Here is a 25,062-nt window from a genome sequence, read left to right as displayed (position 1 = left end):
AGCACATAATTTGCAGGTCAAAGAAAAAAATGAATTCATGAGCAAACAGTTTTAATCTGCATTTTAATCACATTTTCTCAAAATTACTGTTAATATATTATGTTGTAAGTTAAAAATGATAACCACAATGATACATTAAGCTACAACAACGATAATAATAATAATAATAATAACAATAATAATAACAATAAATATAAATAAGTGAAGGCTATAGTGTGTAGTGAAAATGTCATAAAGTCATAGTGAAAGTGAATTATCTCACATGCCAGACATTTTTTGCTAGTGATAAGCAATTCTTCATTATCGTTTATATTAATGTGGAAATAAATGAGATATGATTTTTCTTTTAGAGTTAAGTTACTGCACGTGGTCGACTTTTTATATCTGTGTAATGATTCCAAATGACAGTATAGTGGCGCTGTAGAGTATTGTTTCCCTACTGCTGCCGTTTCCCTCCATTTACAAATCAATATCTGATATGTTCAAGATCACCTCAGAAACTCGAAATTTACATACTCAAGCTGAAAAAACTCAAACTGTCTATATCACAGGAAAATTGGTGAATTTATATAGCATCTAGTAAGGTTTAAGGAATCCAGCAGTCTTGAATCAGTTTTATTATCACTGTTTAAAAATACTGTCCGCAATTAAATGTTTTGGCCTATTTGTATTAATTTTTAGTCATTTTCTGTGCGAAGGCTAAATATCTGATTTATAACTCAGGCATTCAATGCACCATACGGCTTGACCCACTTTTCCACATGCGCCACTGGAGCGTTCCGAGCATGCGTCAAGCTAAAGCGAGTACACTAGAACCTAAAGGAGGTTTCGTGTGTTCCCGCTAAAATGAGATGAAACGTAGAACTCTCACACGCGCTGGATAATCTCAAGACGAAATAAGTGCATATACGTGGATGAATTATAGAGTGCATGGCCTGAAGGTAAAGTGTGCGAACCTCTGGGCGGAATAAGCCATGTTTCTACTTCCGCTATACCACGTAACCACAACTTTATTTTGAAAGCCGTTCCCGGAAATGACGAGTATCTATTGTGGCTAGCTTCACTCCGGTTCCGCGTGTTGATGCTGAACAGAGGACGAGAGAGAAAACAAGCTTTCCATAACGTAAAGAACCAAAGCCAGGAAAAACCGGAGGAAAATGGACATGAAGAAGAGGGTCTCCTTAGAGTTGAGGCACCGGTCGCCCTCGGAGGTGAGTCTCTCGGGTTGTGTGCTTCTTTATTGGAATTGATCTGCTGTAGACCGGCAGGAGGAGGGGTGGCGAGCACATGGCAGCGTGTCTGCAGCTTGAGGGGGAAAAAGTGATTAAAAAACAGCATATCTTAAAAAAGCAAGTTTAGATCTAAGCTAACACAAAGTCTGCGAAATTCTTGAATTAGCTGCTTCCCTTCAACTAAGTAGCTGTTATCGCCGCTCGCAAACAGCGCAGTCACGCAGTTGTTTACCACGTTGTTTTCATTTTATGCCCACGCATTTCTCGTTTTATTCATATTACTGATGCTCTTGAAAGTTATTAAAATTTAAATGAAAATCCCCACGCATGAAAATTAACTTAAAACCGCCTGCTTATCGGGAAATAAAAATATAATCGACGTCTTTCGGGCCTGGCTAATTCTAGAATTTCATTTATTTCGAAGTCGATAGATGGCATTTTAATTCTAAAACCCCCCATTGCGTATTAACATTTTATTTACTTGTTAATATTTTGTTAAAAATATTTTTCTGCAACTCACCGAGTCACTTTTTAAAAATAACTGTTTACGAAAACGCGTTTCCAGAGATTAGTCGGATCCAGCGAGCATAAACGCGCTAAGGGCGCGTAGCCAGCGGCGTGCTAGCGCTACTTTTATAAAGTGGCTGAGTCGTTGTGGCCCGAATTTACGACACTCGTTTACTCATATCATTTCTCATAGAATCACCGTAATGAGAGACATTTTCCGCCGCAGTACCTTATCATTTTGGGTCGATAAGTGAGGGCTCCGCAGAGCGGAGGGGCTGGTAATAACACGCAGCTAGCAACAGAGCTAACTAGCAGCGTCACGTGTTGCTACGAGTTTACAAACAGAGCCTCGGTTGGGCCCCGTTCCAACATGAAACCGCACAGGCGTCCTCTGTAGGATCCTAGTTTGTTTTTCTTTTGAAAACAACTGAAAATGACGAGATTTACAACAAATAAACTGATATACACCTAAAGTGTTTTGGTGGTTTTTGAAAATAACATATTGTATGTAATGCTGTTGTTTTTCAAACATTACAAAAGGTTTAAATACTGAGGGTAATGTATGTAAAGGTAATCTCTGAGCTCAATGCTCAGGTATTAGGCAGTGTCTCTCTCTCTTTCTTATTTTTTTCTCTCCTTTTGGCTGTCCCCAATCTCCCTACTGTGGCCATTTCAGAAGTTTTTGAACCAATAAAAATCATGGAAAGCTACTCTTGGAGTTGGTGTAATGTTTAATTGGGCTAATGTGGTTGGAGTGATAGGTTCAAGAGTGAAAGGGAATGTTTACTAGATTGTCGTGAGAACTGCTGCAATGTATGGTTTAAAGATGGTGGCACGGTCAAAAAGACAGTAGGCAGAGCTGAAGATGTTACGGTTTTTGTTTTGAGTGAGCAGGTTAGGACAAAATTAGAAATGAGAACACAAGAGGGACAGTTCGGTTTGGAAGACAAAGTTGGAAAGCCAGTTGGAGGCTGAGATGGTTTGGTCATGTGAGGAGGAGCAATGGTGGATATACTGGACAAAGGGTGATAAACATGGAGCTGGCAGGCAGGAGGAAAGGAGGAAGACCACAGAGGAGGATGCAAAGTATAGGGTGATCAGTTATCAAGTTATTCCAGATTTCCAGCTGAAGCAAAATTCAGGTATGAGGTGGACACTTTAAGGTTTTGCTGTGGTGCCCACTAAAGGCAGCACTCAGAGAAAGGAAAACATTTTTTGAAGTTTTGTCCACATTATTCAAATGAGTGAAAATTATTAACTGATTATGCTTTTTGTACATTTTAAATCTGGCTGAAAATAAATGTCACTACTACGACCGGAATACTAGCACATTAATTAATTAAGCCATTGCATATTTTTAATACAGACCACTATTTAATACTAAAAAGCTGCCGTATGTTATTGCCCTCTGGTGGTGACTAAAAATACTGCATCTTATAGACCGGAACTTCATCCATCTTTTATAGGTGTCTGTGGGTATGCAGTGTTTTTCGAACTCTGTTTTAGGTGCATATAGACTGAAAAACTGATTGAATGAATCATCAGTTTGAGGTGAAGGGACGTCTTTTTTTTTTTTTTTTTTTTTTTTGCATGTTTTCCACATGACCCCAAGTACTGCAAGCCAGTAAATGGGTAACTTGTGTCAGTTTAACATTCTGCAAAAGTCCTCCTGTTTATACGTAGGGGATGATTGGGTTTTATTACAAGGGAGGCGCTGTGATCATACAATGAAACACTGACATGTTTCAACGAAAACGCCGTGGAAACTCCCGTGTTCTCGCGCTGCTTCTGTGGGTAACCACGCTTTCTATTTGAAGTCACCTTACCCGTTAGGCAGTGCTCAGTACAAGGAAAATGAATTAGTCACATTGACCTCGCTATTTAATCAAACCATCAAGTGAGTCATTTGAGGTTGCAGATTTGTTTCATGTCACCAGCTGACAACGAGATTACAGCGGCAGCTCGACTGATTTTTGCAGATTCTTCATCCACATGTAAACGCAGAAGTGGAGTTTCTGAAGAACTTAAACTTGGGAGAGTTTCGGTGATCTAAAAAGTTGTTTACATGTGAACGAAGGATCAAAACACACAGGGGAAAAAAACAAAACATAAACTAGGGCTGGGCAATATGGCCTAAAATCCATATCAAGATATAATTTAAAGCAGCGGTCTCCAACCCCCGGGCCTCGGACCGGTCCGTGAGTCGTTTGGTACCGGGCCGCAAGAGTTGAGGCTCGGTGTGAAATGTATGGTTTTCAGGGTTTTTATCGGTTTTCAGCGTTATTTTGTTATTGTTTTTATCGTTAACTCTGTATTCCTGGGTCTTTTCACGTGTGTTATGAATAAATTTTCTTTTTTTTCGGTAACGGTGCTAGTTTTATTTTGTTGTATTTATCTGCGACACCTTAAAGGCCGGTCCGTGAAAATATTGTCGGGCATAAACCGCTCCAGTTGGAGACAGCTGATTTAAAGCATGTGCGGTAACGATATATATCGCAATACGTTCTTTTCTTCTGTATAACGTATTTTACACACTATAAGGCACGCTTAAAATCCTTTCATTTTCTCAAAAATCAACAGTGTGGATTGTGTATGAATTCCGGTTGTGCTCACTGACCTCGAACTGATTTTATGTGGTACATGGCACTCAGAAATCTGTCAAAAATGTTTTAGTACGACTTTGGTAAGCTACGAAGCTGCACCGCTTGATGGATTGTTGGAGCATTACGGCTGCTGTAGTCAGGAGCCTCGCGGAGTAATCTGGGTCCTAAACTCCTTGTGGTTCAGGTCCCAAAATCAAACGATCACTGCAGCATCACTGAGAGTTGAAAAACTCTAAATTCTTTCATCTGTAATAAAATGATCAGCGTTCTGCTCTACCAGGTGTAACAATTAAGTTTAACATCCAGGCATCCAGAAGTTAGCTCACTAGTTTTCCACCTAAACACAATATAGCATGTTCTGACTGAGAGATTTCTAAACAAATTTAAAAAGTACAGCTCTGCTATCACTTCCAACATAAATGAAGACAGAAAACTAAACAGCAGTCACTTTTGTAGGGTTACTGAAGTTGGGCTAGCTGGTATATAATGATGTGCTACGTGATCACTAGCAAAACAGCCACGTTAGTTTAAGATTAGCACAGTAAAGCTGAAGGATGAACGCCAACTTCTTTTCCACTCGATAAAAGTTAACATGAGGGTTTCTAGTGGTTGGGGACAAATGCAGTCGCATGGCAGGATGCTGTAAACAGACCAAACTTCAGTCAGGAGAACAACTGAGATAATCCATCCACAATACGAGGTTAGTCATTAATATACTGCAACGACATGAGAATAGAGCAGCTGTGATGGAATGCAGCATTAATGAATAGATGGTAGGGAAGTGGAGGAAGCACAGTTTTTGCCCATATTCCAAAAGTGCTTCGTCTCTTTGATTTTACTGTCGCCCGCCATAATTTGCAGATGATGTTGTTTGCAGCCACTGCCATGCTTTCGACCAAAACAGGCGCAGCTTGATGACACCATCAACATGCACGGTAGAGCGGAATAGTCAAAATCTCTAACACTGGCCAAATTTATATAGTTTCTACCGTATACCGTTTATACCGCCCACCCCTAACATAAACCCTATGAATACCTGTGTGGAAGCACAACTGCAGATTATTATAAGGAAGTTTTTATTTTTGCATAAACAAAGTAAGCAGAGAGGAAAAGCTCAACTAGATTAAACATACAAGAGCACACAGTGTATTCAAAAAAACGTTGATGTTTTATTATTTTTTATTACAACATGCTGTTACTGTATCAACCATCACGCAAAAATCGAAAATGATATGTTGAAATCTGGAGGCTAAACATGAAACATTCAGGGTTAAAAGTGGCGAAGAGTCACAGAGTCAAACTGTAACCAGTTTAATGTGTCACTCTTCTCACATGCTGCTTAAAATAGAAATAGTGTTTACAGTTATCCACTCTTTCACCCGGTTGGCGACTTTGAGCCATGCTGGATTAACGGCGCGCTGTCCCTTCTCTCCCCTCAGGTCCAGGAGCTGGTCCTGGATAACTGTCGCTCGAGCGAAGGAAAGATCGAGGGAATCACAGAAGAGTTCTCGAATCTGGAACTGCTCAGCCTCATCAACGTCGGCCTGACCAGCGTCGCAGACATCCCAAAGCTGGCCAAACTCAAAAAGGTGAGAGGGCCTGCAGAGCGTCAGGAAACCAGATGTTCATGTAAATGTTTGAAGAAGGTGCAGATGTTCAGCTTTGCAGAGCTTTCAGTTCCTTTTCCAGCATGTTTTCTCTTTGTAGTTTCTGAAAGGTGATTCAAATTTGATTGTTTGGTTTGTTATTGGTGAATTTCTCAGTTACGTAGCCTGTGGACAGCTGCCTCTGGTATACTTTGCTTGCTTTTTGGTGCAGCAGAGGGTTGAGAAGCTTTGTGTTTGGCTTCAACTGTCACACAGTTTGATGGCTTTTTGTGTCTTTCTTTTTGTCCTGTCAGCGCTCTAAAAGTAAAAGACACTAATGATGTGATAATATAAAGCTGCAATATCACCAGGTTTTTAAAAAATATATATATATATTTCTGTTTGATTTTTTTGATTCACAGCTTTTCTTTGTGTCTCTGCAGTTGGAGCTCAGTGACAACAGGATATCAGGTGGTCTGGAGGTCCTGGCAGAGCGGCTGGTGAACCTAACGCACCTTAACCTCAGTGGGAACAAGTTCAAAGACATCAGCACCCTGGAGCCGCTGGTGGGTGGAGTCTACATCGTTATTTAAAAAAGAAGTGACAGATCACTGCTGTGTGCTTTTGTATGTGAATAGGTTGTAACCATCAGTAAATCATATAACAGCATGAAACACAAACACATTTATATATGTATATATAAACAAACAGTTTCTATAGTAACAGCCAACATGGACGACAGTCAGCAGCTCTGTTATCCTTATACTGACATGTAGGTATACAATATATGTGCTGGTCTCAGGTGTCCATAATGCAGTTTCAGCTTGTAGTGACATAATAGTGCACGAGCTGTGGGTCGTCAGTATTATGTCCAAAGCAAACTTGCACACAGTGTGCTGTAGCCAAACGAGGGCAGCACTTTGTACTTCTTCATTAGTTCTTTGAAAATGTTTTCAGAAAACTGATCGGATGTCCGTCTTTGTCCCTCCAGAAAAAGCTGCCCCAGCTGAAGAGTCTCGACCTGTTTAACTGCGAGGTGACAAACCTGGCCGACTACAGGGAGTCCATCTTCAAGCTGCTCCCCCAGCTCACCTACCTGGACGGCTACGACATCGACGACTGCGAGGCCTCCGACTCCGAGGGCGAGGGAGACGGCGTCGACGATGAGGACGAAGAAGGTGAAGGTTTGATTTCTAGAAAACTGAGAGAAAATTAAAGCGACAGTAATATTAAGATAGTTTTTTTTATTTTGCAGAGGGCGAGTCAGAGGACTTTGAGGAAGAGGAAGAGGAGGATGAAGAAGACGTAGTGGCTGAGGAGGACGACGAAGACGACGACAGCGGTGATGAGGTGAGTTTGGAGTTAAATCAGTAACATTTACATAGAAATGCTGAAGAACGATGAAAGGAGGGAAAATGAGATGCGAAGTGTCTTCTGTTTATCTGTGACGTATTTGCTCGTCTGTCCTCCACATGCTGTCTAAAACCACTTTCATCACAGCATCACAGTCAAATGCCCTCTGTCCTGTGAATTTGGTGCATTAAGACTACAATAAGATGGAGTCAGTCTGCAATTTAATGAGGTTAAGTTGGCGTTTACATGTTACAGTTCGTGATGAATCTCTGAAAAGTCCAGGCAGAACCTCAGAAATGTAACCAGAATGCAACCAGTTAAGTGCCATACTGCACAGAGACGTGTTGCAGACAGGTTGCATTCAGGGACACAAGAGTTGCTCAGTGTTTGCAGCATGTTGGGAATCTGTCTGCATATATAAATAATTAATTGTAAACTCCTCGACAAAGTGACTGCAGGCACGCTGGGATTGGTTGGAGGCAGGTTGGCTCCCACCAGGAGACCCGTGCAGTTAAACACCCATATGGATAATTTATAATACAACAGCTCTGTTTGTTTATAGGTACACACATGTGCTTTCATGTAGTCCTCCAAAACCCGACAGGTGTCTGTAGGTTAAACACAGATTGCTTGGAAAGGAACAGGGAAGCTTGTGGTGCGCTTGATGAGTCAGGAGAGGGTCTCCTTAATTCTTGTTCACGAAAATTAAAAATCGTCATGTTTGATAACAAGAAAGGAAACTGGCTACACTTAAAAACAATACGGTGAGAAAACACGTACACAAAGTCTGACGAAAAGCTGTATGCCAAGCACAGTTTGCTATAACAACCCCACACACTATAGGTGGTTCCAGTAAAAGCAACGAAAGGCAGGATTTGTTTGGTTCTTAGCAAAGTAAAACCATTCAGGCGTCACTAGTAAAACATCATCATGCTTTTTCTCATGTTCATGAGTAGAGGCTGGTCAGTGTTCTGCGCGTGGCTGAGTCGGTCAAAAATACACAGCTTTTGCAGCACAGTTTAAATGTTCACAGTTTACGTTCAGTAAACAGTAGTAAAACTTTGATTGTAGCTTGTGGTACATTAGTCTGCTCTGACTTTCCGAGCGGGGTAATCCCGAATTGAGGGAGCGTTCCACAACACATTTCCAACTGGGAACTCGGACTTTCCGACTGATTCGGAAGAGGCACTGTGAGTTTGCATCAGCAGTCTTTGTCCCTGCAGGATGGAGAGGTGAACGGAGATGTGGACAGCGAGGAAGAAGACGATGATGAAGATGAGGAGGAGGATGGTGAGTAAACCTGTATTTTTCCTCACTATTACTTCTCTTTGTTTTGAGGAACACTCGAACACTCATTTATATCTGATGGTGTCTGTTGAGTTGGTTCAGTCAGGTGTAGCCAAGTAGTAACTAATCAGCCAAATAAAAGACTCCCATTGTTCTTCCTGCAGATGAGGACTCGTCTCCAGCCAAAGGAGAAAAGAGGAAGAGGGACCCCGAGGACGAGGATGATGATGACGATGATGAATGAGGGCCTGCAGAGACCCCTCCCTGACCCCCGCAAACCCTGCTGACCTCTTATCCACTCAGTCTAAATGTCTCATCCCTGCTGCCAATTCTTCCCCCTCTGCCTCCTCCCACTTTCACTCTGGGCCACGTCCCATTTCTGACTCTGGTCTCCTCGCTTGTCGCCTGCCAAATTGACATCCGTTATTGTCTAAAACGCCTCATTAATTATTTTTTTTGCTTTTTTTTTTTTTTTTTTTTTTTTAAATACTTTCATTTCCACAAGTTGAGCCAAATTTTTTTTCCCATTGTCATCAACAACTTACAGCCTCCATTTAGTCCTCTGTTTTTGCCGCAGTGTTATTCTTTTGGTTTAATGGCAGCACGTTTATTTTTTGTGAACTCAGGAAAGAAGAAAACACTTTAACAGAAAAGTATCTGTTTTCTCGTCCCACCATCAACTGTATAAAAGAGTTTGTTTAGCTATTAAAATAAGAAGCTGCAGAGAGATTCTCACATTTTTAGAAGCTGGAACCAGAGGATGTTTCGCCTTCTTTGGAAACCTGCAAATCTTCCATCAGAATATACAGCTAGACAGTTTTTTATTTGTTTATTTGTTTGTTTCATCACAGTTTACATTTAAAATGGGGGGGGGGAAACAACCTAAACTTGTGCTAACAGGAAAGAAACCATCTGAACTCTAAATTCCAACTCTTGTTTGTGGGCAGTAAATGCATCACCAGTCTGGAAAAGCTCAAAAAAACAAAACGTTGCAGACTTTACGTCAGTTTTCCTCTTCCTCCTGAGAATAAATGTCTCTCCTTAACTTTTTTTTTTTCCATTGTATGTGGGCGTGGTTTCTTTTATTTTTTTTTTTACAAGACAATAAAAACATGAGGAGTTAATAAATGAATTAATGAAATCTGAACCCAACTCCATTTCCTTATTCTTCCCCTGATGTCATCGGTCTGTGATGTAGCTCGTCGCTCTGATGACATCATTGTGTTAAAGCCAATCTTAAAAAAACAAAAAAAGCTACCCACCCTCCTCCCTCTTCCTGTTGCCAAGGCCAAACCTGCTCAGGGCAAACCGTGTTGTCTTTTTTTGCCAACAGAGCTTTTTAAAAGAAATATTTTTTCAGAGGAATTTGTTTTTGTTTAATTTTTGTATGGTTGTCTGGGGAAACGCTCTGCCTCTTTCCTCCCCCCTCTCCCTCTTTCTGCCTCCTTTAGTTTCTGTCTCCTCAGTAGAGAGCTCCAGATGTTCCTTCAAGCTTACACTGACTAGTCGAGGTTGTTTTCTTTTTGATTTGGTTTTTTTGTGTTTTACTTTCTGTAAGTTAAATGAAAGCAAACAAAAAATACATACAAAAAGGACTTTGTAAATAAAATCTTAACATTTTGCTCCTGGCTCTCTTGTGTCCTCGTCTCCCCCCGTCTCGTTTAGTCTTTTAAAGCCAGCGCTGCTCACAGTCAGTAGCGGTTTTTGACATGGGTGACATGGGCAGTTGCCCAGGGCGGCATCACGGGCATCGGCAAAAAAAGTTGCTCGTTCTCATGCTGCCCCGACATCATGAGCGCATATTGGGAATGGCATAGACACCGCTCTATTTTCTATCGGCCACTTACTGGAAGGGCGCCCTCTGTATGCGAGGTGCACCTGCTGCTTGGGGCACAGGGAGGAGAGGGCGGGGCAGCGGGTTATTCACTGGCTGGTTGGAGCAGCATCTAATAACCAACCCGCACTAATATATACAGATCACTCAATTATACATATCAAGGATTAACAGAGGTTAGGTGCTTGTTGGGAATCTCAGTCTCACTGAACGTGCTCCTGTGACTAGCCAGCATGTCATGGAGTGGGTGGGAGGTATTATCCATAATTGTCCTTATCTTGGACAACATCTGCCTCTCAGACACCACCCTAACGGAGTCCAGCTCCATCCCCACAACATTACTGGCCTTGTGGGTCAGTTTAGTCTGTTGGCATCTGTGACCCTCAACCTGCTGCCAGCATGCAACAGTATAGAGGATAGCACTGACCTGATACAACAAGATAACATTAATTAGTACGGATAGTGAAAACTTCTGTTTATGTTTGTTAGCCACTTGGCTATGATAGTAAACAGTAGACACTGATGTAGCTGACTGAATTTTTTGGCCAATTTTTTAGCACAATTGCAGTTGTGCGGACATATACACAGTGGACCAAATGGTTCTGTGACAAGAACCCCACAGGCTGAAATGCAGAGCAAAACCATAACAGATGTTCTTCTATAGATCAGATTCATGACTCCATCAGATCTGTTTTCACTGATTGTTCAGTCCAGTTCTGATTTTTGTCCCTCAGCCTTTTCTCATCTTTGACGTTCTGTGTCAGGTCTGTGCTGGATTTTAAAACATTTATTTCCGCAAGCTGATGTGACGTCACAGATCAATCAACTTTAAATATGAAACACGATTAAGTCAGAAAACTGCAGTTCCTCTAATGGCCACTGGAGTGAGTCACTCATCACAAACTTTAAAGCAGAAACAAGAACATTTACAGCCTGGTGCGAAACACATTTTTGGTCTTCATAGCTAAATTTCCGGCACACGGGAGCTGTGTGTGTGCTGATCTGGAACATAATATTACATAATGTAATTACCTGACTAATGATATGGCTCTATGTGTGTTGCAGACCACCCAAAACAAATAGTGCTTCAGTTTTGTTGAGGGAAACACTCATATTTTATTGGTCTTACATTCATTTTAATGAGTATTCAATGAAACCACAGGACTGAGGCTTCAAAGAGTCCAGAAACCCTGGGTGACTACATCAAACATTTTCATGCAGTCCAGTTCCAAACTTCATTCAACATTTTTTGCACACTCACACTGTGTTTTTCATGAGTTTTGCGATTTATGCATTTTAGCTCTTTTGGCCTACCAAAACAGCAAGGTCATGTATCTTACCCTTGAAATTAGTTTGCAAACTGCTAACAAGAAGATCTGTGTCCTTCTGCCCCTTCCATTGTTTCCAACCTGCTTGCACCAGTAAAAGTCACTAGAGCAGGTGGTGTGTGTCTGCTGCCTGACATCACTGCACCTTGCATGTGGTCATAATTACACTTAGCTCCATAAGTATTTGGACAGCTTTAATTCAAGAGTTTTAAGAAATTAGCATTTTTGCATCCCATCATCCCAGACGCAGGGTTTCTTATATTCGATGGTGACCATTGTGTTTCAGGTAGTTTGTGAAGTATGAAGGAAAATAGTCTCTGCTCCCAAATAAACCATTTTCAGGAATTTTAGGAAAACAAGAGTTGTGGCTTCAACTACAAAGTCCAGTCTGCGGAGGATAACTCCGCTGTCTGTGGGTCACGCTGTCTCTGTAAGCCCCTCCTACACAGCAGGGTCTGAATCAGAAGGTCGCTCTCATGTTCTTTCTGGTGTTTTTGATATCCTGCTCCAGCTGAGCAATTTTCATCTGCAGAACGTAAAAACACAAAAATATAAAAAAGTATCTGACAAGAAATTCTGATAACGTACTGTTTGTGAACTCACGTCTTTCTGATGGAGCTCCTCCTTCATGCCTCTGATCTCATCCTGCTGCTTGTAAAATGCCTGGAGTAGCTGAAACAGAAAAAACTAGGACTGAGTTTGTGTGCAAGAGAAGGAGACACTCTTCTGAAGTGTTTTATTATTTATCCAACCTCACACTCGGTCATTGGTGGCGGTCTCTCAGCAGGCTCGCAGCAGTGCGGGGTGCAGCAGTATGTCCACAGTGGGACCTGGGTCTCGTCTGGCTGCCACCCCGACAGATCGCTCAGATCTTTGGGATATTTGGCATCCTGATAGGACAGCTGCTCCTCCAGAAAAACCTCAACAGAGAACAGCAACAAAAGTATCAGAGAACTACTCTCCAAAAAAGGCTCAGGTCTCAGGTCAGTTTCGAAGGATGTGACGGTTACTGTAGCAAAACATATTTCCTAGTTTGTCTAAAGGAAACAGAAGTTTCTAAAAAGAGTACGGTGGCATGAAAAAGCATTTCCCCTCTTTCCCAGTTTCCTGTTTTTTGTAGGTTTGTCACATTTAAATGTTTCAGATCATCAAACAAATTTAAATATTAGGCAAACATAACACAAGTAAACACAAAATGCCGTTTCTATATGAAGGTGTTTATTATTAAAGGGAAAAAATCCAAACCTACATGGCCCTGTGTGAAAAGGCGATTGCCCCCTAAACCTAATAACCTGTTGGGCCATACTTAGCAGCAACAACACCAATCAAGTATTTACAATAACTGGTGATCTTTACAGATATTTTTACAGCCTTTTACTGTTACAAATTTAAGTGTGAAAAAACATACTAAAAAACAGGAAACAAGATAGGGACCAAGCACTTTTTCACACAACTGTGTACCACTTTAAAATCAAGAAAAGGCACCCCAGATTGGTATATTTTACCCTGCAATGTCAGGTAAAATAACCAGATCACACTTTACCTCCTCTATAAAGTCTTGGCCTATCTCTGTCACTGCAGCCGGGCTGCTCTGAAACCTGAGGGAGCTAAGCTGCCTCACCAGCCCCTTCTCAGCTGGGGTTTCTGGGTAAGGGTTGGGTACTCGAGGGTCTGGCTTCAGGGACATCAGCACTGGGCCTGGTGAGGAAATGTAAGAGATCAGTGATAAACTGAATGATCTATAGAGAGTAAATATCTTTAGTGTACCTGATGGCCCAGCTAGGTTACAGACCTCTGTTGACCCCCAACAGCCACTCCTGAGCGGTCATGGCTGCCTGGTTTCCAGCTGTCATTGGGTACAGATCCTCTTGAAAAATTCCTGACTGGAAGGAACAAGAAAAAAACTGGACCAATACTTCTTGTACTCTGATTATACTCAAGATAAGTACATCATCCCAACCTCTTTGCGTGGTATGATCATGGACAGTGGTTCCACCAGGTCTTTGATGGCAATCAGGCGATAAAACCGGAAAATCTCACAGGCGGTCACATCTAGGCCACGCTTTGGCATCACCCCTGGAGTGAGTCAGACGTCAAAACACATTTTAGTCCTGTGTCATAAAGTATTGTGGATATTCTAAAAGTGACACTAAACTCTTTGCCTTTTTCTATTATTACAACATGAAAGTCTAGACTTTAAAAAACGACAACATCAATATTTAAAGGTTGGTGAGAGGGTGGTGGAGCAAGGCATGGGTTTTTCAGGCAGAAGACTGGTCCTGTATAGAATGCCTTAACAGTCTTGCAACCAGACATAAGACAGTTTCAGAAATGTAGGATGACCAACAGGCATGAAAAGACGACGATTGACCAACATTTGTTGAGTTGTTGGGGCAGAAGCTTGGTTCTTGGTGTCTTCCATCTGTTAACATGACCGCAGGATGTAGCATTGAAACAGTGAAGGAAATTATCCATCAAAGTCGACATTTAAGTCAAGTTTGTTAGATCAGCATCAAAGTGCCTGTGAATGAACTTAGACAAGCTTTCTTAAAATTGTGTCGGTACCTTGAAATGAGTATAGGTATAGATGATGAGTTGGATACAAAGTTTTAGGTTTGTTAAAAACTGCAACCAAATCACTGTTACATTCACTTCAAGAGGATCACAATGCTCTATGATTTTTTTCATATCCAATCAAAGAACCAATATCCTTGAATATCTGATAGTTATAATAACAACATGGAACCAATTTAATGTTTGTGAGAGAGTAAAAGAGACAAGCATGTTTGATCTGCTTTGATGATTTACCCAAGTTTGACTCAAACAGCATTTTGGGTAAAAATCCAAAGGGTCATGTCACCATGTGATTAGATGTCTGGTCAGAAGAAGTCATGGAAACTCAAAACTCTCTTATTTACCTACATTTTGATACCAGGCTCACCTGATTCCCAATTGTCATAGTATGAAGCCAGAATTTGCATGACTTCATGATAAGTTGGAAAAGGAGGAATATCTATCGATTCGCTGATTTTCTTCCACTTATCTGAGTGGGGTCGCTGGCCCCATCTTGTTCTGGTTCTACCTGATGAGCAGGTCTTACTCCGGGGTCTCCACCCAGTTGGGCATGCCCAGAGTTCAACATGGAGGAGCAGCTGTTCTACTTTTTATGTTTGAGCTCCTCACCTTAGCTCTTAGGGAGAGTCGACCTACTCTTTTATTTTGTGACATTTTATGACTTTCCTCTGTAGGACGGCATTTTATGACTTTCCTCTTTTGGTCATTACCCAGATTTCATGACTGTAGGTGAGAGCTGGAACAAAGCTGGACTGGCAGCTGTATAAATTATGTCATTTACTAGCTAACACACTTGTGTGTGTGTGTTGGTCTCACCAAGTCCTTTTTGTGGCAGCAGGGACCTGTACTCAGTCAGGTAGCTGATGTAAGGTTTTTCAGCACTTAGCTCATAGTACCGGATGTTTCCATCACCCTACAAGCATAAATACAACATATACAGTGGTGCTAAACCTCCTTGATGATGGTTACTCAAATTTAACGGCACATTTTGCCACAAGCAGTTTATGTTTTTTGACCTTTCCAGCCAGATACAACATGTGTGTGTCTGGGTCATAAAACGGGAAGAGTACTCCAGCTGACCCATCCAGATCTTCTTCATATAAGGGTTCAGATAAGTCATCCTGCATGAAAACACATATGGGAATGAATGTAGAGCAAATTGTAAAGGGAAAAAAAAATCAAGTTAAAATATGCAAAAGTTGCTCAATTGAGATATACAGTTATATAATTAATTCTCCAGTGAGATTCTCTTAAATCATTTCACAAGAAAGCAGTTTTTTATTATCAGCTGTTTAATTTTATATGTTTATTATATATTTATTTGTTTTTGTCTATGTGCCTCATTTTCAGCAATCTCTTTTTTAATCATGTCTTACGACCCAAGTATTCTTACTCCTAGAAAATGCTGGTAATTGGATTCAGGTTTAAGAACAAGCACAGCTTAGATTAAGTTTCAGATTACAGTTGAAAGGAAAAAAACTATCTTACAGGGTCCCACAGGACGATCTGCCGGTGGTTCCAAGATGAGCTGCCAGTGGACAGAAGCAACTTCAACCCCCCGATGTATAAAACTTTGTTGGCCTTGTGTGAGTTACTGCTTGATACCTGCAGAAGTATCAGTTACCTTCCTGGCAATTTTCTGTCAGGACTCGCATTCAGATACAATAATCATACCTGTAAAATCTTTCCTGTCCGAGGGTCCAGGACTCGAACGTGTCTGTCTTTGGATGTGACTGCCAGCCTGCTGCCATCACTGTTGAAGCTGACTGAAAGCAGCAGTGCCTCAGATGGGTAGCGGTGGTGGATGGGCATCAGCACCACCCGAACTGGATACCTGATAACTGCACCAGCCTGGGATACATCCCAGAGAAGGACCTGGAGCAGTAAGTGAGACAAATTCACGTCTGTTTTGAAGCCTAAATGCACTGGAATTACTGATTGTAGAGTGTAGCTCTTTAACATTTGGTTCTCTTGTGTTGATACTTTCTTTACTGGTTCAATCTTGTAAGGTGTCTATTATAGAAAAGTTTTATGCCAACCATTGGCTTTTTCTCTAAGATTTCTGTGCATTATGTTCATAAGATATATTGAAGGAAGTTGAATACAACACAAAAGCAAAGACGGTTTCTTTTAACAAAAATACGGTACTCATTTAAGCCAGAATGTTATATGATTGGCACTGACCTTGTAGTCATAGGCAGCACTTAGCAGAAGGTTCTCAGCAGTTGGATGCCACTCAATTAGCCCCACTCTTCTGGAGTGGCCAATCAGGGTTTTCCTGGCCTTGGTGAGGTTCTGTTGGACTCCACAGACTGGGATATCCCAGATCTTCACCTGAATACATGCACAGGACCAAAGTGTATGTGCTGTACACTAAACGTTATATAATTCCCAATAATTTAACCCCATCCTTATCCTAAATCGAATTCCAAAGTTAATCCTAGTTAGTCGTTAACTAACTGCCATACAGTGCAGTCCTCTGAGCATGAGGCGATGCAGTAATCATTGAATGGATTCCACTTGACGTCCAGGACTCTGCCGCTGTGGCCACAAACCCTCGGATGCTGAGGATCTACTCTGCCTGTCTGAGAGAGAGAACATGAAACAATTTTAAAAATTTAGGTTTCCCCATTTTTTTTATCCTTTATTATGTTAATTCAGAGGAAATTAAATTAAAAAGGCCTATGTACATGATGGATGGGCAGGACTAAAAAGGACCCGCCTCCCGCGCACTCAGTCACCACAGCGATGAAGCAGGGATTGGCTGAGCAGTAGTGGTTGTCGTGGACACTACGCGTGATTGGCACCCCGTCGTAGCTGTGCTCCTTGGTGGCAGACTTTCCAAAAATGTGACGAAACTTTGAGCAGCGAAAGGATGATCGCCATGACATCTGGTGGACAAGAGTACAGTAGCATCAAGCTTAGAGGAGTTTAAGTTTTGGTGCAGATTTATATCAAGAAATCAGAAAATGGGGGGAAATCTAATGGGGTATGTTAGATTAATGTTAATCATTGAAGGATTAATCCTTGACTAGATTAAAGTTAGGGGAAGTTAGGATAATGTTTAAGGTTAGGATAAATACAGGCTAATTTTGGGTCAAGCGAATACTTAAGATGAACCTAAGCGAAGGTCCCCGTGTCTCTGGTTGGCTCACACTGGCTACAGGTTTTGTTGTTGTTGTTCTTTTTTGTTTTTGTTTTCTTTGTCTCTCCTCTTCCTCTCTGCCTGGGTGGAGCTCGTTACGGGCTCTCGCTATTGGCCCACGCACCTGTGTGATTGTCTCCACCTGCTGCTGATCTGGCTGATTTCCCCAGCTGCTATTTAAGGCAGTGGCACAGAGCAGCTCACCACTGGAATGTTGAACCTCCTGAGTTTGTGCTCTCGCCATTTTCAAAAGAATCCACTGTGTGTATTTTGTTGTGGAACTAACGTTGAATTCTGTTGAAGAACGTTCAACTAACATTGAAGAGGAAGCGTGTGTGTGTGGATCCCCCCCCCCCTTCTCTCCCTGGAGCCCTGGACCCCCCCCTCCCAACTCACTGTACATATATAGCACTGAGGTGATCCCTGTTGTAAATAAATAATCTCCTTTTGTTCTCATAGAAAGAACTGACTGCGCGTGAGTCCGTCCAGTAGCCATGACACTAAGTTGTGGTTCAAGTTAGGTTTAATTTAATGTTCGTATTAATCTTGGCTTTAACCAAAGCTTTGATTTAAGATTAGGATAAAGATGTACCCTAATAAATTAAGGTTAAAATCAGATTGAAAGGAAGGAATTGTTTGGATACAAAAAACTTAGAGTGAGATTAGTTTTAGGCCATGTGAAGATCAGAGTAAGTGTAAATTACTGTGCTGCTCTTTTTCTTGACTTGTCAAAGGCTTTTGATACAGTTAAGCATGCTATTTTATTAAATAGACTAAACAATATTGGTCTATCTGTAAATGCTCTAAGCTGGTTTTCAAATTACTTGTCAGCAAGAAAACAGTGTGTCCATGCTGCTGGGTCTTCTTCCTCTTTTCTCTCAGTATCCAAAGGAGTTCCGCAGGGCTCCATATTAGGGCCATTGCTATTTTCTCTTTACATAAACAACCTTTGTGATAATTTGTCAAATGCAGCCTTCCATCTTTATGCAGATGATACAATTATTTATTGTTCATCCCCTTAAGTAGCACAAACCCTGCAATTTCTGCAGTCTGCCTTTGATCATGTTCAGTCCCATTTAACTCAACTTAAGTTGGTGTTAAATCCAGAGAAATCCAAGTTCATGTTATTATCAAATGGCAAAAAGTTGTTAGCTACGTCTCCTAAGATTAAAACAATTCAAGGAACTGAAATTGAAATGGTCACATCTTACAAGTATCTAGGGATCATTATAGATCAGAATTTGTCATTTAAGACTCACATTCAAAGGCTTGTGTCGAAGTTAAAACTAGGTTACTTTTTTAGAAATCAATCCTGTTTCTCCCTCCAAGTGAGAAAACACTTGATTCATGCAACTTTTTTACCTTTATTGGATTATGGTGACCTGCTTTTTATGAATGCACCTGCCCACTACCTAAAGAGGTTGGATACTGTGTACCATTGTGCTTTACGTTTTGTTACTGGCTGTGGAAATCGTGTACATCATTGTTCTTTGCATATTCGCAGACTCTCCCATTGGTTGATCTTTATCTATAAATCTCTCCTTGGGCTGGTTCCATCTTATTTATATGTTTATATGTGTAAAAACCACAACCAATACAGCCTTCGTTCTCACAATATCATACAATTGATTGTCCCAAAACTCAGAACAGAATTGGGGAAAAATGCTTTTAAATACGCTGTCCCTGCTTCCTGGAATAATCTGCAGAAGGAACTGAAATTATCAGAATTGGTTTGGAAGAGTTTAAGTCTGTCTTAAAGGAACGAGAGAATAACTCTTTTACTCAGTGTGATTGTTTTTAATGTCACTGTTAATTTGATATGTTATTGTATATTTTTCACATGTTGGTATGGGATATTGTATTTGTTTTAAATGTTATATACTTATGTGGTATGTGTATTTTGACTTTTGTTGCCATGATGCCAGGTCTCTCTTGGAAATGATATTTTTAATCTCAATGAGATGTTTTACCTGGATAAATAAAGGACTAATAAATAAGAAGATAAGCTAACTGAGTGTAAGATAATAACCTCACAATATGAAGCCTTTCAGGTAAAAAACATTGAGCAGCCTATTGTTCATTTTCAGACAGTTGTAATGTCTTCTGAAGCAATGGAGAAACGACTGCATGTGTTTGTTTTGGAAAGAGCTTCAGAACCTCAGCAGCTGCATTATTGGCTCTAATCAATAATGCAATTTGCTGTTATTAATGGCTTTCATAATCTTATCAATAATAAATCAGTTTCTTCAATAAATGATCCTAATCATTTACTCACACACACACACACACACACACACACACACACACACACACACACACACACACACACACACACACACACACACACACACACAGTGATATATCCATCCTCCAAGACAGCTTATTTGTCTCTATTAAATATTTATTGGCTACACACACACACTTCCTGTTGTTACAAACTCCCCTAACCTGACCTTTGACCTTTACTGTGGCTGAGACAGATCACCTTACTGTCGAGTGAGGAGAAGGATAGAAATAGTAAAGGAAAAAGAAGATGATAATCAAAGGGGAATTTTAAAAAAATAAAATTTACAATAAATGAAATCAAAGCACAGTTTAAGTGTTTTGTTTTTTTTATTTCAATTCGACTAAGTGTACCTGTAATAAACATTGTACATTATCAGTGGCAGAATGTGATTTAAATACTTTAAATCTACTTGTACTAATTTGAACTCTACTTTTTTTACGTGCCATACTTGTTGGTGCCAGATACAGTGGGGCAAAAAAGTATTTAGTCAGCCACCGATTGTGCAAGTTCCCCCACCTAAAATGATGACAGAGGTCAGTAATTTGCACCAGAGGTACACTTCAACTGTGAGAGACAGAATGTGAAAAAAAAATCCATGAATTCACATGGTAGGATTTGTAAAGAATTTATTCTTAAATCTGGGTGGAAAATAAGTATTTGGTCACCTCAAACAAGGAAAATCTCTGGCTCTCACAGACCTGTAACGTCTTCTGTAAGAAGCTTTTCTGTCCCCCACTTGTTACCTGTATGAATGGCACCTGTTTGAACTCATCATCTGTATAAAAGACACCTGTCCACAGCCTCAAACAGTCAGACTCCAAACTCTGCCATGGCCAAGACCAAAGAGCTTTCGAAGGACACCAGGAAAAGTATTGTAGACCTGCACCAGACTGGGAAGAGTGAATCTACAATAGGCAAGCAGCTTGGTGTGAAAAAAATCAACTGTGGGAGCAATCATCAGAAAATGGAAGACATACAAGACCACTGATAATCTCCCTCGATCTGGGGCTCCACGCAAGATCTCATCCCGTGGGGTCAAAATGATCATGAGAACGGTGAGCAAAGATCCCAGAACCACACGGGGGGACCTGGTGAATGACCTGCAGAGAGCTGGGACCAAAGTAACAAAGGTCACCATCAGTAACACACTACAACGGCAGGGAATCAAATCCCGCAGTGCCAGACGTGTTCCGCTGCTGAAGCCAGTGCATGTCCAGGCCCGTCTGAAGTTTGCCAGAGAGCACATGGATGATACAGCAGAGGATTGGGAGAATGTCATGTGGTCAGATGAAACCAAAGTAGAACTTTTTGGTATAAACTCAACTCGTCGTGTTTGGAGGAAGAAGAATACTGAGTTGCATCCCAAGAACACCATACCTACTGTGAAGCATGGGGGTGGAAACATCATGCTATGGGGCTGTTTTTCTGCCAAGGGGACAGGACGACTGATCCGTGTTAAGGACAGAATGAATGGGGCCATTTATCGTGAGATTTTGAGCCAAAACCTCCTTCCATCAGTGAGAACTTTGAAGATGAAACGAGGCTGGGTCTTCCAACATGACAATGATCCAAAACACACCGCCCGGGCAACAAAGGAGTGGCTCCGTAAGAAGCATTTGAAAGTCCTGGAGTGGCCTAGCCAGTCTCCAGACCTCAACCCCATAGAAAATCTGTGGCGGGAGTTGAAAGTCCGTGTTGCTCGGCGACAGCCCCAAAACATCACTGCTCTCGAGAAGATCTGCATGGAGGAATGGGCCAAAATACCAGCTACTGTGTGTGCAAACCTGGTAAAGACCTATAGTAAACATTTGACCTCTGTTATTGCCAACAAAGGTTATGTTACAAAGTATTGAGTTGTATTTTTGTTATTGACCAAATACTTATTTTCCACCCTGATTTACGAATAAATTCTTTACAAATCCTACCATGTGGATTCATGGATTTTTTTTTTCACATTCTGTCTCTCACAGTTGAAGTGTACCTCTGGTGCAAATTACTGACCTCTGTCATCATTTTAAGTGGGGGAACTTGCACAATCGGTGGCTGACTAAATACTTTTTTGCCCCACTGTAGGCTGATCTGGGATTTTACCACACAACCATCTTCAGTGTTTACAGAGAATGGTCTGACAAAGAGAAAATATCCACTGGATGGCTGTTCGCTGAGTGAAAATACCTTGTTGATGTCAAAGGTCAGTTGAGGTTAGACTGTTTTGAGCTGATAGGAAGGCAGCAGTAACTAAAGCAACCTCTTGCTACAACCAAGGTATGCAGAAGAGCATCTCTGAATGCACAACACTTTGAACCATGAGGCAGATGGGCTAAAGCGATAGAAGACCACACCAGGTGTCACTCCTGTCAGCTAGAAACAGGAATCTGATTGTCATACGATCACTGATTTTCATACATATATTAAAAAAGAATATATAACAATGATGAAATCACAGTGGTTTCTTAGTTAGAACTTTTATAGCCTTGTATAAAATTGTAAAATTATGAGGTTGTGTAGTTTTTATTGGTTTGAGCGAACAACACTTCAGAAGAATGATGACTCTTTGGTATGCCCAACTCTCAGGCTGGAAACCACTCAACTGGCACCTCATGTTGGAGCAAGGCTAAATACAACAGCTACTGAAAATGAAAAGCCCAAAACAAAGCAAAACAAAAGTCCCAAAGTAACAGTCCTACAGGGGACTGGGACCCTGGATCCTGGATGAAAGTCAAGATTTTATGTCTTTTAATAATTCCAATAAAAGTTTTGCATAAATGGTATGCAAAAATGTGGCTTAATTTAAATTAAGAGTAAATTAAATCTAGTAAGAGTAAGATAAATCTAAAATTGGTTTATTCTTATCACAGGAGAGAGAGAGCTTGGGTTTAATCAAGGCCATGAAGGCTGGGATGAGGTTCAATTAATCCTAAAATGAAGACAGGTCAAAATTAGGTTCAGCTTAACATTAGGAAAGATTATGTTTAGGTTTGATTAAGCGTATGGATTGTTCAGATAAGGTTAGGTAAAGTTTAGGTTCATCCTGAGGTTAGGAAAGATTAGATTCAGGTTCAGTTAAGGTTTTCGAAAATGTTCATTTAAGGTTAGACTAAAAATAAGATTAAGGTAAAACAAATAATGCTTGATAGCCTTTCACGAATGATCTTTTAAGAAAGGCATACAATCTTCCCTGAAAAATATCATTTGAATGAATGAATATGGTCTTACCTTGAATTCAGTTACTTAGGAATCACTGGGATCTCTTTCTGTTAAAAACATAAACTGTTATTATTAATAACACTGCTACCAGTTTTGTGACTTCCACTTCTTCTGCAATACCTTTTATTAGAGGTACTATAACTGTGATACAAATAAGTTTTTTTAAACCTGCTCCCTCCGTGTCTACAGCTGAGCTGATCTGCATCCACCTCTCTGTGTGTTTCCGTGTGTGGGTTCACTCCTGATCCATGACGTCTAGCCTCTGCTCCCGTATTAGCCAAGCTGTTTATGCACGGCTGCACACACACAAACACACCTCTACAATCTGATACGACCAGCACAGTTGCACGCACTCACATTCTAATGCAGCTCCAAGAGCTAAGACAATAACATATTTCAAATCTACTGGAGAGTTGGGACAGTGTAAAAAATATATTTTACCTTAGAACTTGGTGAGCCTAACAAATACCAATTGAATTTCTTATGACTATAGTTATGATTAAGACACTCCTGTTCTAATTTGTAGTCATTTGCATTATGTTAAATGCTGGGGTAGATCACCCCTACATCCAACATCCATCCATCCATAGTCTCCTTCCACTTATCCAAGTCCAGGTCTTGGGTACAGTTGTCTCAGTAGACATCAAGACCCTGTCCCTGGTGACGACCTCTAACTCTTCTGGAGGGACTACAAAGCCAGCTGAAAAATATAACCTCTGCAGTAGAACATGTCCCAAATACCTCCTGTAGGAGGCATCCAGGAGGGATCGTGGTCATTTTGATGTGGAAGAGTGGTGGCTCTACTCCAAGCCCCTTCTCGGCGACCTTCTTCTCCTGTCTCCAAGGCTGAGTGTAAACATCTCCTGTTTCACCACATCCCATAGGTGCTGTATTGGATGAAGAAGACATTAAATATGGAGGTAATTTGAGTACAGGGAACTCATTTTCATGTTCATGAAATCAGTTTGAGATTATTTGAGCTTTGTGATGTGTGTGGGAGCAACCATCAGAAGATGGATACACTTCATAAAGACATGGACATGGTCAGCAACAATAACTTCAAATATCCTTTCAGCAAAAAAAGCAGATCAAATCAGCCATTAATTTTAGCAATGGTGTATTTTTCTAGCTTGGTGCTCAAAAGGTATTGTATTTAGTTATTTTATTAATGCTGGATTAACAAACATTCAGTCATTGTGCTAAAAACACATAGCAACTTAATATAAACATGAATTTCCCAAAATTTAATAACCATCTGGCTTTCCCACACCTTTATCCATTAGTTTAACATCAGGTTCTCTTTCTGCAACAGGCTGACTCAAGTCAACATCTGTCTCTTCAGTTACCACATTTGCTTCTCCTACAATGACACCTGGTTTCATCTATCACTTCAATAGTTCATATCATATTAATATGAACTATTATACTGATAAAAGTTTTTCTTTTTGTACAGCAGCCACAGACCAATTTTATTAATTCTGAAAAAGAGAATAATCTCCTAAAGAGTCTCCACAGGGAGGCAGCAATAGGTTATAGACTAGAGCGTTCCATCTGTTTTTCAGTTTCATAAAAACTCTGTGAAATCTCTGAAATGTAATTTAGAACTACATAAGTAATTAAATCTAAAAGAACTACTTATTTACATTAGGTAACTTCATTTTAACTATGACAAAAACTAGTTGTAACAACTACATAAGATTATTTTAGCATAAAAATAAAAACAAACAAACAAAAACATTGTTTCAAGTTAATGAACGCTAACTACAAAACAAGATATTGACGAGGGCAGAGATGCTTTATACATCTGGCCCTGCCTCTACAGTGAACTCTCAAGGACACTATTGGCCCTCACCCAGGGAAGTATTTAAAGTGTGCTGATGCCGTTTAAAAGCTGTATTCCTTCTATTCTTTTGTGTTTTTACAGAGAAGAGATGACACAAAGACGACTTGAAAGTGATGGTAATGGTGACATCATGATGTAGCTTCCAACATTCAGATTATCTTAAAATCCTTTATGTGTGTGTGTGTGTATATATATATATATATATATATATATATATATATATATATATATATATATATATATATATATATATATATAATTTATAAAACCTTAAAC

General features: G+C 40.5%; 3 protein-coding genes across 6 annotated transcripts in view; 2 read left to right on the top strand and 1 right to left on the bottom strand.

Annotated features, from left to right (window-relative positions):
- Positions 1 to 248: 248 nt before the first annotated feature.
- On the top strand, positions 249 to 10,190 carry LOC309701684 (acidic leucine-rich nuclear phosphoprotein 32 family member D-like). The gene is made up of 7 exons (XM_082525837.1): positions 249 to 1,211; positions 5,782 to 5,931; positions 6,372 to 6,494; positions 6,920 to 7,106; positions 7,184 to 7,278; positions 8,505 to 8,571; positions 8,733 to 10,190. The coding sequence occupies exons 1-7, from the start codon at positions 1,158 to 1,160 to the stop codon at positions 8,810 to 8,812; spliced, it is 756 nt and encodes a 251-aa protein (XP_082381963.1). The 5' UTR covers positions 249 to 1,157; the 3' UTR covers positions 8,813 to 10,190.
- Positions 10,191 to 11,532: 1,342 nt separating this feature from the next.
- Positions 11,533 to 23,208, bottom strand: coro2ab (coronin 2Ab). 4 transcript variants are annotated; one of them, XM_082525827.1, is made up of 15 exons: positions 23,064 to 23,208; positions 22,953 to 22,993; positions 16,995 to 17,195; positions 16,773 to 16,889; positions 16,489 to 16,638; positions 15,979 to 16,179; positions 15,793 to 15,909; positions 15,321 to 15,425; positions 15,121 to 15,217; positions 13,691 to 13,806; positions 13,523 to 13,613; positions 13,274 to 13,428; positions 12,483 to 12,650; positions 12,334 to 12,402; positions 11,533 to 12,256 (listed from the first exon to the last, which is right to left on the bottom strand). In XM_082525827.1, exons 3-15 carry the CDS (start codon positions 17,193 to 17,195, stop codon positions 12,191 to 12,193), a joined length of 1,653 nt encoding a protein of 550 aa, XP_082381953.1. In that variant the 5' UTR covers positions 22,953 to 22,993; positions 23,064 to 23,208; the 3' UTR covers positions 11,533 to 12,190. The 4 variants fall into 4 exon arrangements, with proteins under 4 accessions (XP_082381953.1, XP_082381952.1, XP_082381955.1 ...); XM_082525826.1 differs by having other exon boundaries at positions 22,953 to 23,208; XM_082525828.1 differs by having other exon boundaries at positions 12,173 to 12,256; positions 12,488 to 12,650; positions 22,953 to 23,208.
- The window catches only part of LOC309701676 (protein-glutamine gamma-glutamyltransferase 2-like), a 29,667-nt gene continuing 20,733 nt past the window's right edge, over positions 16,129 to 25,062 (top strand). Inside the window, exon 1 of the mRNA XM_082525823.1 lies at positions 16,129 to 16,187. The gene's annotated coding sequence lies outside the window, so the exon portion shown is untranslated. The remainder of the gene's footprint in view (positions 16,188 to 25,062) is intronic.

This window comes from Aulonocara stuartgranti (genome assembly GCF_965226115.1).
Source record: "Aulonocara stuartgranti genome assembly, chromosome: 3".
Classification (NCBI taxonomy): domain Eukaryota; kingdom Metazoa; phylum Chordata; class Actinopteri; order Cichliformes; family Cichlidae; genus Aulonocara; species Aulonocara stuartgranti.
Note: the sequence above shows the minus strand (reverse complement) of the source record. Positions and strands in the feature narration are given on the sequence as shown.